Source organism: Gobio gobio (assembly GCF_949357685.1).
Source record: "Gobio gobio genome assembly, chromosome: 4".
Taxonomy (NCBI): domain Eukaryota; kingdom Metazoa; phylum Chordata; class Actinopteri; order Cypriniformes; family Gobionidae; genus Gobio; species Gobio gobio.
The window spans coordinates 57,999,382-58,013,527 of record NC_137100.1 but is presented as its reverse complement, the minus strand read 5'-3'; the positions used below and the strand labels follow the sequence as shown (position 1 = coordinate 58,013,527).

General features: G+C 38.7%; 2 protein-coding genes across 5 annotated transcripts in view; one reads left to right on the top strand and one right to left on the bottom strand.

The window, feature by feature from the left end:
* Positions 1-299, bottom strand: part of rnft2 (ring finger protein, transmembrane 2) — a 30,794-nt gene extending 30,495 nt beyond the window's left edge. Inside the window, exon 1 of the mRNA XM_079815175.1 lies at positions 141-299. The gene's annotated coding sequence lies outside the window, so the exon portion shown is untranslated. The remainder of the gene's footprint in view (positions 1-140) is intronic.
* spring1 (SREBF pathway regulator in golgi 1) lies at positions 291-12,394 on the top strand. Of its 4 annotated transcripts, none has more exons than XM_079815180.1 (6): positions 291-688; positions 773-913; positions 3,783-3,939; positions 8,130-8,281; positions 11,056-11,169; positions 11,270-12,394. In XM_079815180.1, the coding sequence occupies exons 2-6, from the start codon at positions 821-823 to the stop codon at positions 11,351-11,353; spliced, it is 600 nt and encodes a 199-aa protein (XP_079671306.1). In that variant the 5' UTR covers positions 291-688; positions 773-820; the 3' UTR covers positions 11,354-12,394. The 4 variants fall into 4 exon arrangements, with proteins under 4 accessions (XP_079671306.1, XP_079671305.1, XP_079671303.1 ...); XM_079815178.1 differs by having other exon boundaries at positions 330-688; positions 773-922; XM_079815179.1 differs by having other exon boundaries at positions 291-913.
* Positions 12,395-14,146: the final 1,752 nt, after the last annotated feature.

Genomic DNA, 14,146 nt, shown 5'->3' with positions numbered 1-14,146 from the left:
AACTATAGTAACAACAGTATACTAATATTTTTACATTTTGGACCAAGCTATGAATGAACATGAGCCTGTCAGTGATGAATCCTGCTTTTATCGGTTTAAACGACCATCTAATGTCTTAGAAACGAGCAGAATGATCTTACCTTCATCGTAGCGTGCAACAGAAACGCACAAATTAATCTTTAATGACTGTTTTTCGTGATTGTTTTTACATAAACACCAAAAAAAAGGTGAAAACATCAGTCAGTGATGCAGACTGAAGAGCGGATGTGAACCGTTTTGTTTCCGGAAGTACACAAGGCGGACAGCCAATCACGATGCGGCGTTGCTCCGCATTTCCGCATGGAGAAAGCTGTTGTTGTGCAGGCTGATTTCTGCAACTCTAAGTATTTAAACAATTTAAACAAATAATCTTATCACATTCCTGTGATCGTGCATATTAGATTAGAATATTAGATTAAAGCCGCGCACGTTTCAATCGGTTTGATAACGATCTGGTGTTGGTGTTTTGCAGCTACATCTGTCAGTATGAGATATATCAATGCATAAGTCACCATCCAGAACATTTCATGCATAAAATGGGTTAAATGCCTCTACAACTCACTGTTTGTCCAGCTAACGACGGCAATCGATCTCTACTGGCGGCCTGTGTCATAAATACGTGTTCTTCACGCGATCGCTGACAGTGACAGTGAGTGGATTTGATGCAAGAGATGCTTTGTTAAGTGAATCAGCTGGATCTCTCTGTCTGAGATCGCTGGTGCTGTTTGTTTAGCTCCATCACATCTACCTGGACCTGGTGCACATCCAGAAGAACGCCTCCATGGTGCTCCGCCGGCTCCTGCGCAAGCGTTGGGTCCTGGGTGTCGTGTTCGGATTGTCGCTCATCTACTTTCTCACCAGCACCCTCAAACAGGCGAGTTATGTATGTACTGAGGTTTTTGATGCTGCTGTGTCCCCACTAGGGAGGCAACATGCTCACGTGTGTGTGTGTGTGTGTGTGTGTGTGTGTGTGTGTGTGTATATATATATTATTGATCGATTAATCGCGTCTAACATGTACGTGTTTGTTTATATATGTGTGTAATATATATATATATATATATATATATATATATATATATATATATATATATATATATATATATATATACACACACACAAAATATATATATTGTATGTATAATATATATTAGTGCTGTCAAATCGATTAATCGTATCCAAAATAAAAGTTGTTTACATAATATATGTGGGTTTACTGTGTTTAATTATTATGTATATATAAATACACACTCATTCATGTACATTTAAGCAATATTTGCATGTATATACTGTATATATTTGTATATACTATATAAATATTTTATATAAACCTAACACATTTTTCTTAAATGTATACATGCATGCATGTGTGTATATATACATGATAATTATGCACAGATAGTACACACACATATATTATGTAAACATAAACTTTTATTTTGGATGTGATTAATCGTGATTGATCGATTTGACAGCACTTATATACATTATGCTAACAAAGGCGGTTATTTGATCAAAAATACAGTAAAGTTGTAATATTGTGAAACATTCTTCAGTGTCACATGATCCTTCAGAATCCATTATACAATTTTTTATTGAATTATTTGATTAACAGAAAGTTCAAATTATGCAGCATTTATTTGAAATCTGAAACATATTAATTGTAACATTATTGTCTTTACTGTCACTTTTGATGAATTTAATGCATCTTTGCTGAATAAAATTATTCATTCCTTTTTTTCTATCCATCAAAGAACGGCTGTTGAAAAAAAATAGCTTTTCCATCATAGGACTAAATTACATTTTAAAATGTATTATAATTGAATACAGTTATTTTAAATTGTAATAATAATTTCATAATTATGTACATTTCATAATATTGTGTCTTTTTTATTTGCTTCCTCAAATCTAGTCCCCTCCGGGCTTCTTAAAGTTTCCCTGCAGTCAATAATTGTATTCCTTAAAAGTGATCTTTGATGATAAAAACAACATATTTAAAGCTACACTGTGTGATATTTTCCCCCATCTAGTGGTGAAAAGGTATATGACCATCCAGTGAATTTTAGTTTCTGTTCCTCTCAATTCCGATTTCGTTTCAACTCCTACGGTGGCCGATTTAGTCCAAGATTAACATGGCTTCCAGTTCGACCTCGTCCACATTCGACACGGTGCCTGTGGGATATTCTGTGCGCAGTGGGATGGTTGGAACTCAACTGGCCTAATTATTCGGCTAGAAAGAACTGCAGCTAATCCAGAGTGAACTTTGATGATAGTAATGTTTATTCAGTCATCCAATTGCAAGGCATAAACAGGTTTCCGTGGATATGTAGGCTACATAAATGTGGTTTCTGTGAGAGAACAAATAAGGATGGTAAATATACATACACAGTTAAGAACTGTATAACTATACTTATAAGTTACATTTGTATAATGTAACCGTAAACCAGAGCTTATTGTACCATATATAGGCGCTAAAGGCAGCTGCATTAAAAGGAGCGGAGCTGCCGCAGCTAACAAGCGGTGTCGGATTACAAAAGTGTGTGCGGCGCTTTAACGTTAGCACTGCAGTGCACTATGCCGATCAGACCTGATACATATTTCCATCAACATACATTACAAGCAAATATTTTCTATAAACGAATAAACATTGTTGATAACAAAATAACTGAATGATTATTCAAATAGGTGAGCATTACGCTATTGTACCCTATGTTGACACAAAAATACTTCTGAGGTGACATCAACTGAATTACGCGATGACACACTCTGAAACACATCTACAATGACAATAACTATTATTACTTACGGAGTTATTAACGCACAGAAATACCACACAAGGAAAAACAGACTTTTGAGGAATAAACAAGCCAGGAAAACTCTGTATAACTCTGTTACTGGACGCTGCTGAGATGAAAACTCTCTGCGCATGCACCAGACATGTCTGAACAAGTTGACGCGCACATGCGCGAGGCAGAGAATTTTGTACAGTGCCATTGAGTATTAAAACCGGTTAAAACGCGAAAAGCGAAGCTTGAATTTACGGGTATGTCCCTCTTTGGCTAATGTACTTTCAAAATGGAGGGGCAACATGGCGACCACCGTTAGATCCCATTACCTTATGTATTTTCAATGGCATATTATAAACTTACGAGAATACTTTATTACTTGAAAGAAGTAAATATACATTAATGAGCACATATATTTTTGAAAGAACTAAGTGTTTTTAGCTAACAATAGACTAAAAAAGTTACACAGTGTAGCTTTAAGCATTTTTTTCCAGTAAAAATAATTTCTTCATGCCTCAAAACAGCTTGAATGTATCTCTACACTCGTTTCATTATATGTGGAACCATGAATATGCAAATTAGCCCCACCTCCACTCACACACTCACACCATCTCAGAGATCCACTCGGTCAGCATTACTGTAGTAAACCCTGCACTTTACCCATATATGTTTTGTACCAGAAACTGATTCAGAAGAAGTGGAAGAGTGAATTATACAGGGTCGTCTACAAGTCGATGTATCCGAATGGTAATGCGTTTTATGTATTGCTCTCTACAACATCGGACACATAACGGTAATTGATGATTAGCCTTTGGTTTGGCTATGTCATCAAACTGCTAATAATGTGTTACTAACGTTACACAATAGGTTAGACAATAGCAATAGGTCCATGCTCATCTGAGAGGAGACGAACCATGTAATGGAAAAGCAATGATGTTCTGTGTGTGATGTGTACAGGAGGAGCGAACGATCCGGGATAGGACCCTCCTGGAGGCGAGGGACGCGGATCACCCCATCCAGTGGAAGATCAAGTTCATCCTGGGCAACAGCAGCAGGCAGATCTCACAGTGCAGAAACTCTATTCAGGGAAAGAACCTTCTCACGGATGAACTGGGTAAGTGACGGGGATGGTCACCACCTTGGCCAACTATTCACTACAAAGCTGTTATGCATTAAAGGTAGGATAGGCAATTTCGGAGAGGCTAGCAATAGCAAGCTAGCTTGGAAAGCACGAGTTCCCACCCTCACTTCAGAGCGTCTCCAAAGCCACGCCTCCTTTAAAACACATGAACACACAGCGGAGTCTGCAAAGTGTCACGAGTGACGTCATTAAATTACCTCATGTCTCAAATTACATAACATTTAAATAATAATGAACGCAAACAACTTACAGAGCTCTAGTTGTACCTCCTGATTTTGCCGTTGATAGTGTTGACATAGAAACACATAAATCCAAGGCTAAGGATGTGAACAGCTCACGGGTTGCCATCTTTTTTCTAATTACGGTTACGACATGGCGTGAACGCAGCATGAGCTTGTTGTTTTGGTTCAGGAGGAACTGTAAAAGAATGCGCTGATGACATGTGATGTCAGGGTGCGCGGAGGTATGGAAATATATACGTTGACACAGTCCGAAAGCAATGATTGGACGAACATTTTTGGTCCTGAGACTTCCACAGAAGATGTAATAATATTTAAACTACTTCTATCATTGATATTTTACATAAAAATGTTGGTCCCACTTTATATTAGGTGGCCTTAACTTAGGGCTGTAACGATTTGACCAAAAATAAAAACCTCGATTAATTGAACATTTTACCTCGATTACGATTAATGGACGATTATTATTATTTTTTTGCTTTCCATTTTTTGCCCTCATAAGGTTTTTGAGTAAGTTCCTGGTAAGGTTTTTACTGTGAATATTTTCTACTATTAAAAGGTGGAGAAAAAAAATTCTCATGAAAAAATGTATTTCTTTGTGATTTTAAAATACTTGAAGGAAACAGTTCACTTTCAGCAGTTATTATTGTCTATGGAGCAGATTTCTGCTTGTTGTACATCAGATACAGATAAATTAGCACAGTAGGCCTACATTACATTTATTTGAATGCATTAATGAGAGAGTGATTGTGTGTGTGAATTACTCATAATGTCTATTCATTATGAACCTGTGGTTTGTACTTACTTAAAGGGTTACTTCAGTGATTTAGCATTAAGCTTTGTATTTAAACTTGGTCATTTATGCAGTAGAAATGTGAAATTATTTTTGAATTTGGTGCCTTCTAGACTGAGAAAAGACAGAAAATTTATTTTTGTCTCATGTGGATGAAAGACAACAACTCCCAGAATGCACTTGCTTCGCTGCCCTACGAGGCCACTCTGTACACCGTCATTTTGATCTTCATAGTAGTACAATCATTTCGTTCAGTTAGAGAATAAACACTACAATTAAAAACTGAACGTGTCTTCTCAATAAAGTGTGAGTGAGCCGAACGAAAGTCACGGCACAGACGCAGCAGGGTCAGAGTTCATTCATCACGAAGAGCTGAGGTAACGTTAAGCGCCAGTCTGGCGCGTTTTCAGATCGCATATGGAAGCTAAACTATCACAGGAATTTATTGAAAAGTTGAAACACTCACTTTACTCTGCACCGCGCTGAGTATCCGTGATGATCCGTTATGATTGTCCATGCGGCCGTCTGTGTCTTACATTCTGTGCGTGAGATCTTTTCCCTATGGGCGGGTTGAAAACATGCGGAACAGCTCCATCTAGTGGCTGTAGTCCTTAGCCTCTGGCCAAAAAGCCTTTGCGTCATCGGAGGATTTTTTCCAGAAATAAAATGCATAATTCTCTCGTCTCAGGGGGATATGAGGGGGGAAAGTACCATAATTCAAATATTCTATGGGGTTTCTACTGATACAAAGCCTAATGCTAAATCACTGAAGTTACCCTTTAAGGTATTCAAAGGTATTCAAATATATGCCTATAACGGTTGAGTTTCTAAGCTACTTTAGTGACTTTACTTAAGTCACAGGACAGCGTTGACAATGCGTCTCTGCGCTCCTCTCTGCGCGCGATCTTCGCGTGATGTGCGAGCTTCTGTCTGAGTGTTCGTTTGTCACAATATATCAGGCATTAGTTCAACATAATACACATCTGATGGTCTAAAATCGCTTTAATGTTCTGGCAGGCCTTAAAACGCATACAAATGACAAAGCTTTGTGACGACGCAGGTGAAAGAGGTCTGCCTTCAGGGCGCGCACGCGTTGTCAGAGACGCGATCACGGCTCGGCTCTCTGTGTCACAGAAAGAAGCTGAGCACTGAACGGATACGTTTTCCGTATTGTTGTTTTTGAATAGTGCACAATCGCTTTAAATGTTAAAACTGGCAAGGCTTTAAACCAAGCAGCAACCTCCCGCAGTTTCTCTTGAAGCCAATTCGGAAGTGACTTAAACTGCAATTCATCGACTGGCCGCTAGAGACATGCTCCAGAAGGGAGCAGAATCTCATTGAGCCCCATGTTAAAATGCCCAACTTTACAGCAGATTAAAACATATTTACAGCCTGGTACAAATTGTGGTTTTGGTCTATACGGCTAATTTTGCCCTTCATGACAACTGTGAGGGGGGTGAATTTTTTTTTATAACTCATTGGTTTACATTATATAAAGCATTAAAGTTCTGCATAATTAAGGGCGTGGCCACTTCGAGTGACAGGTGGATAGCCATTTACCTGCTGTCTGTTAGTCATCGCCTCACTTCAGCTCCGCCCACGTCCAGCCTTTTTGCCCATTTTCTGTTATCCGGGAGTGACGCACTGCCAAGATGGCAACGGCCATCTCGTCAATACTTTGCGCTTCAGAACGGCTCATCAGAATCCTATGGGTGACGTCACGGACACTACGTCCATATTTTTTTACAGTCTATGCTTTAAACGCATTTACGTGACAAACTTTAAGAGGACGAAAGTGAAAGCGATCTGGCTTCGGAGCTTGCGCGCGCCGTTTGTGTGTGTGTGTGGCAGCGCGTAGACTATAAGAACGGCAATTAACTTACCTGTATAAACTGTGTACAACATGCAGTTACTATAGTGATTCTGGGCATCTATAAACAAAGATAACTGCTCCTGCATCTCTGCATCAAACTGCACTTGATGTGACTGACGGGGCGGAGTCACGTGACTAAAACCAAAATAACCGACAAGGGAAAAATACGTCGGTTAGAGGTTCTGAATTTCGATTAATCGTACAGCCCTACCTTAACTACTATGTACTTGCATCAAAAAATAAGTACAATGTAATTATTGTGTTCAACACTTTTGCTGATATTGAGGTGGGATACGGGTAAAGTTAGGGACAGGTGTGGTGGTATGGGTGAGTTTAAGTGTAGGGTTAGGTGTAAGGGAAGTGACAACAGTGTAATTATAAATTTAACTACAGAAATTAATGACAGATGTAATTACATATAGGTATTTTTTTTTAATGGATTTATATAGCGCTTTCAACAGACCCATGACCATCAAAGCGCTTTACAAATAGCCTCACATTCACCCATTCTCATAAATATTATTCTTAGTGATGAATAATAGATTATCATTACTTTAATACTTAATGTAATCTGGGATTTTCCCCACTATATTATTATTTTGTCAAATTATTATTATAAATATTAAAATATTTATACAGTCTTACTGTAATCTGCAATCTGTAAAATCAGTGTAAAGATAGTATTAAAACCATATATATATAGAATTTATGTATATAATATATGCAGTAAAGAAAATTTGGCCTGAAATATGGTTTAACTTTCATTAAAAAAGTGTCAAAATTCTAAAATCTTAATGGTACAAAAAATAGATTTTTTTCATGCAAATTATTTGTGTTTTTCCTTTGGTTTTGGGGTGAGTTAGGACTTAGACATGTTCTTTAGTCGTGAGATTCACCTGATGTTGAACTTCATTGTTGATGTTGGCAATCACATCATTGCATTTGTAAATAGGTAGAACATCTGAGTCCCACTTTTACAGTATTAGTTGAGGGAGATACAGCGTTGTAGCAATTGTAACTGGGTTTTATTACTTTTGAGGAGGGTTTTGCCGAATGAGGAGGGTTAGTATTGGGACAGAGAGGGCAGAATGTGAATTGATGCAGGCTGAATTATAACACACACACACATTCACCAACCACACCATGCTTGCATGTGCAGCTCCTTATTTCATTGTTAACACGTCCGTGGGCATATGTGTATTCACATGCATGACCAATGTTCCATTTAACACAGACGTTTCTTTTTCTTTCTCTTCAGGTTATGTATGTGAGAGGAAGGATTTACTGGTGAATGGTTGTTGCAACGTTAATGCTCCCAGCTCAAGCCAGTATGTCTGTAAAAGCTGTCTGGCCAATGGCTGCTGTAGCGTCTATGAGTACTGCGTTTCCTGCTGCCTCCAGCCTGATAAGGTACTTCAAACAACATATCTTCAACATCAAACTAATCATGGTGTCTAAATTACTTTTAAACAGTCCAGCAATAGATGACAACGTTTTTACTAGAACGGTTGTAGTCAATTTTGTAATTCATAGGAATCTTTTCTGTCTATTAAATGCTCTAATCTGCCAAAATAATATAATGTATTTGGGTTATCTTTGTGGGCTTTTCTTATACTATACAATACATTAGTATTATTATACACGTCCGAATCACAGCCGTGCTGATATATACAGCCATGTAGCATAGAGTGTGATATTGCGTTTATACAACAGTTCGATGGCAAATAAATAAGTGTGTAGATAAATAAGACACAACACACTCTTCACTTCCTTCCGCCACAGATTCAAATCTCAAGTTGACGGTTTGACAGTTGAGCCCAAGCCTCCGTTACTAATTCTATAACGGTTTTCCCATGACAGCACTAGTCAGTGTTTTGTAAGTTGCGTCTTATTGTTTACAAACTTGTTTCATCCTTTCAATATAAAAGTCTTGACTCACTACTGACTCACTTATTAAGACAGTCTTTGCTGCCATCTAAGGGTGTAATAATGTAACTTTCACTGAAGTCAAAATCACAATCACAAATGGATCCTTTCGCAAATACCAAATACAGCATATTATTTATATAAAATATTTTTTATATTTTTATATATTTTATATATTATATTTTATGTTTAATATTAGCCATTATAAAAGTATAAGAAGTTTGTACAATAGGAAATAAGCACAAGCAAACAGTTCAGTCAAAAGTACAAAAGCAGCGCTTGTTATAGTAGCCTACAGATTTCAGTTAAAAAAAAAAATAAAGTTATGAAACTGTGCCCTTAGCCAAATGCATTAGCTCTGGAACAAGTAATAGATGAATAAGACCAAAAATTGCTCGTTTGATATACCAAAATGAATTATACCTCATGTTTAAATACTATCTACATAAGAGCCAGTGGCAAATTCACGAAGGACTGGCTGAGATGAAGCTGTTCTCGGCAAGTGCTGAACGGCTGCTGCTTCTACCGATCAGGCATAACATTATGACCATGTGTTAGAAGCAGGAAAAATGGGCAAGCGTAAGGATTTGAGCGAGTTTGACAAGGGCAAAATTGTGATGGCTAGACGACTGGGTCAGAGCATCTCCAAAACTGCAGCTCTTGTGGGGTGTTCCGCCATCAAAAGTGGTCCAAGGAAGGAACAGTGGGGAACCGGCAACAGGGTCATGGGCAGCCAAGGCTCATTGATGCACGTGGGGAGCGAAGACGAACTACTGTAGCTCAAATTGCTCAAGAAGTTAATGCTGGTTCTGATAGAAAGGTGCCAGAATACACAGTGCATCGCAGTTTGGGGCTGCATAGCCTCAGACCAGTCAGGGTGCCCACGCTGAGCCCTGTCCACCATCGAAAGCGCCAATAGTGGGCACGTTAGCATCAGAACTGGACCACGGAGCAATGGAAGAAGGTGGCCTGGGTCTGATGAATCACATTTTTTTTACATCACGTGGAGGGCCAGGTGTGTGTGCGTCACTTACCTGGGGAACACATGGCACCAGGATGCACTATGGGAAGAAGGCAAGCCGGCGGAGGCAGTGTGATGCTTTGGGCAATGTTCTGCTGGGAAACCTTGGGTCCTGCCATCTATGTGGATGTTCCTTTGGCACGTACAACCTACCTAAGCATTGTTGCAGAATATGTACACCCGTTCATGGAAACTGTATTCCCTGGTGGCTGTGGCTCTTTCAGCAGGATAATGCGCCTTGCCACAAAGCAAAAATGGTTCAGGAATGGTTTGAGGAGCACAACAACGAGTTTGAGGTGATGACTTGGCCTCCGAATTCCCCAGGTCTCAATCCAATCAGGTATCTGTCGGATGTGCTGAACAAACAAGTGCAATCCATGCAGGCCCCACCTCACAACTTACAGGACTTAAAGGATCTGCTGCTAATATCTTGGTGCCAGATACCACGTACAGCAAACTTTCAGGGGTCTGGTGTAGTCCATGCTTCGACGGGTCAGGGCTGTTTTGGCAGCAAAAGGGGGACCGACACAATATTAGGATAATGTTATGCCTGATCGGTGTATGTATATGTATATGTATATGTATATATATATATATATATATATAATATTTAAGAAACACTTGGATGTATATACTGTATATATATATTTAGATTATATATAATATATATGAATTTAATATAAATAAATAAATATAAAGATTTTATATATAAATATAACGCATTTTCATAAATACATGCATGTGTGTATTTATATATATATATACATAATTATACACAGTACACACATATGTAAACACAATCTTTTATTTTAGATGTGATTAATCGATTCGACAGAAAGTGGAATTCTTTCACATTTTTTTCCCTGTCTTTTCCCTGTTTTTCCCGGTCACTTGCAATGTCATACAATATTGAGTCTTACAGTAAAATACCACTAAATATTGTGACTCATAGTGTTTTGTATTTTCCGTTTATGAACCACAACAGCATAAATGTGTTGCAACGTTCTGGAGTTGCAACAATTAAAGGTGCAGTGTGTAGTATTTATGAGGATCTATTGGCATACATAACTATGTTTTCAGTGGTGTATAAAGTGGTGTACATAATGAACCGTTATGTTTTTATTACCTTAGAATGCAGTTTCATGATCACTAGATGTTTGTCACCTAACCGGAATACAAAATCAGGCCACTCCCGCCTGACAAAATCTCTCTCTGACTCCTGCTCTCTTCCCATCAGCAACCTCTTTTGGAGCGTTTTCTAAACAGAGCCGCAGAAGGGTTCCAGAACCTCTTCACTGCAGTGGAAGATCATTTTGAGTTGTGTCTTGCCAAGTGTCGTACTTCCTCACAGGTGAGCGTCACACTCTCTATGTTGGTTTATTGCGGCTTTAGCTTGTTTGTGGTGTTCCAGTCCAGAATACATGAAATACCCTGCTATTGTCTTGTTTCAGAGCGTCCAACATGAAAACACCTACAGGAACCCGCAGGCGAAGTACTGCTACGGCGAGAGTCCACCAGAACTGCTGCCGATATGACTCTGTTTTCGAATTGTTTGCCAGCGAACCAGCTTCGAATAATGAAGGAGGTTTCTTGCAGGTCTTATCAGGGTTCCCGATGGGCCAAAACGAACAATAATCTGAATGCACAATCATAAAGACTTAAAAGAGACTTTACACTGCATATGTGTATAGTATCTATTTTTACCTCATCAGTGACGAACATCTCATCAAAGAGTCCGCCCTTCTTTTTTTTTTTTACTGCTTGTCATTGCTAAGATTAGGCCACATTTGGGTAACCTGGCTAATTTTAGCTTTGGGTGGGATTCCAGAAAGAGTCATTGTGGTGTTCATGATGAAATGGAAACATGGAGAGCACCTCAGATGATTTCACAGCACCCCTCACACCCAGGATCTGTGCGAGCTCAGATTTTGTATGACCTGCATGTGAACTACTATATGTTAATTTAATAAAGTAAATGTGATTTTCTGTAGTTTTACAATTGAGGATGTCTGTTTTTTCAGACTTTTCTAATTTAACAGAACATTTCAGGTTCAAGGTCATCTGTGGCATTATGTGGTAAATGTTAAAACACACACCATTTTGAAAGTATAACCACTTGTGTTGACATGACACTTGTGTGATTCATTACTTTGTGCAAAGTTTTATCCAATATTTCCAACTCGTGTTATGACCATGCATCTCAATCAGCTCCCTTGCTTCCGTGGTCATGAATGAATCAGTTTATCGTGTTCATGATTTCCGGCATGGGTAAGGACAGTAAGGACCCTGACACGCTACACATTGAGACACGGAAGACTCTTATTTCCGCCAACATGACAATGTCCTCATTCTACAGCATCACTACTGGTATTTAAGAACAACAGCAGAGTTGTTATCTTTCTGACATAATTGTTTTATGTTATTTAAAGCACATTATGATAAATACTTTGCTTGTTACATATACATGCAACATATCAGCCATAAATAAATTATAAATCTTAGCTAGATAGATTATGTCCATTACCTGTCTAGTGATGTTTATGCTGAAATATAATAAAATAATGCTTTGTATTTTTAAAAACACCTGTCGTGTGTCATTAGCTAAATCCGAAATCGCCCTCTATACCCTCAAAAAAGGCGTCATTTGAAGGGACAGCCATTAGCGGTGTCCAAAACCATAGTGGACGTTATCGAGTGCACTCATTCTATCCCACATTGCACCGCACTAACGAGTGTACAGCCGATGTATGTTCAGCGGCTCTCCGAATTCACTCACTCGTTTTTAAGGTTTAGGGGGCGATGCCTATGTTTCCTTAAAGGAAGTTCTGAAGTGTGAAACACGTGAGCTAACTCAGTACAAATTAGGGCTGAATCCGAAATCGACCCCTAAACCCTCAATCACTATTACCTACATTACTCCACTAATACAGTTCACATGAAGGGGTGAAATAATACGAGTGAGCGAATTCGGACAGCCGTTGAGGGTTCATAAGCTGTACAAGCATTATTGCGGTGCAATGTGTGATAGAATGAGTGCACTCGATAACGTCCACTATGGTTTCGGACAACACTACAAATGGCTGTCCCCTCAAATAATGCCCTATGTGAGGGTATAGAGGGCGATTTCAGATTCAGCCATAGTGAGCATCGATGTTCCCTGGCTTTCACGGGACTTTTTAGAGATCAAACGTTTCAGTGCACCGGTGGGACTTTGCAATTGATCTATCGGTAAGCCCCTCCCCTCGAATGCAGATGAGCCAATAGCAGTTGAGTATCAGTTGCGCTGGGACCGGAACTCGGACATCTTTAGGTTTCAGCGCCATAGAGAGACATTGGAATTTCCGAAGCTCTCATCGGTTTGATGGTGTTTATGCTACAAAAATGCTAAAATGTCGTGCCTGAGGTACTTTAACACTGATTCCAGGGATCCTGAGAGGATTTTCTGTTTGTCATACTCTCGTTAAGTTTCGATTTAAGTCCCTGCTAACATACAAATCGAAATAACTAACTGTTCTCACGTCATGTAACACTGTAGGTCAAAAACACGAAGGTCTACATTTCAGTGTCTCTCCATATTAAACTGGTTATATGTAAATTAATTTAATTTTAAATATGTTTAAGGACTACATTATCTGTCCTACTAAGGGGGACTCATATTTTGATGGGTATTATAGTCTACGGGTTAACGTTACTGAAAGGAAGAGCTTGCACGCAGGGGCGTAAATTTTATCTAACAGTAGGGGGGGACGATAAACATGAAATTTCTCAAGAGCAATTTTTGAAGGGGACACAAATAATATAGCCAAAATCGTACTTGTAAGGATATGTGTACCACAAAAAATAAAAAAATAAAAATAATTGTGCTTATTTGGCGTTTTGGTGCACTGAAAAATGATCTAATGTCCGTTTTTCTTTTCTCTGTCATTTTATCTGACCAACAACACAAAGCAATAGTTGTTTAAATATGAGTAAGGTTCACCACACAGTCATATTATTTAAAATTATCTTGCATCCTCCACATAGTATTTTATACTATGATATTCAGATCTTTAGATATTCAACTGCAGCAAGTCTGATCTGCCACTTATTATCATATTGAGCAAAACCCAACACAGATCTGACAGAGCGCCGTGCGCATATACTTTAGGTTTAGAATTAGCGCCAATTCGAGGGTGGGTTGCTTGAATTATGGGTTCATTAGTCTATTATTCTTAATGAAAAACACAGCAAGAAAACAGTACAATGACACACTCCCTTAAATAGGCACTTTTACATTTCGCTTTGAAACCAAAACTTCCGCGATCATCTTGTCTGTCAGCTGTTTGCTC

Coding starts and splice junctions, on each gene's coding strand:
- spring1 (XM_079815177.1), top strand. CDS start 821: ATGGTGCTCCGCCGGCTCCTGCGCAAGCGTTGGGTCCTGGGTGTCGTG. Junction 3,940..8,129: donor CCTTCTCACGGATGAACTGG/GTAAGTGACGGG, acceptor CTTTCTCTTCAG/GTTATGTATGTGAGAGGAAG. Junction 8,282..11,055: donor GCTGCCTCCAGCCTGATAAG/GTACTTCAAACA, acceptor TCTTCCCATCAG/CAACCTCTTTTGGAGCGTTT.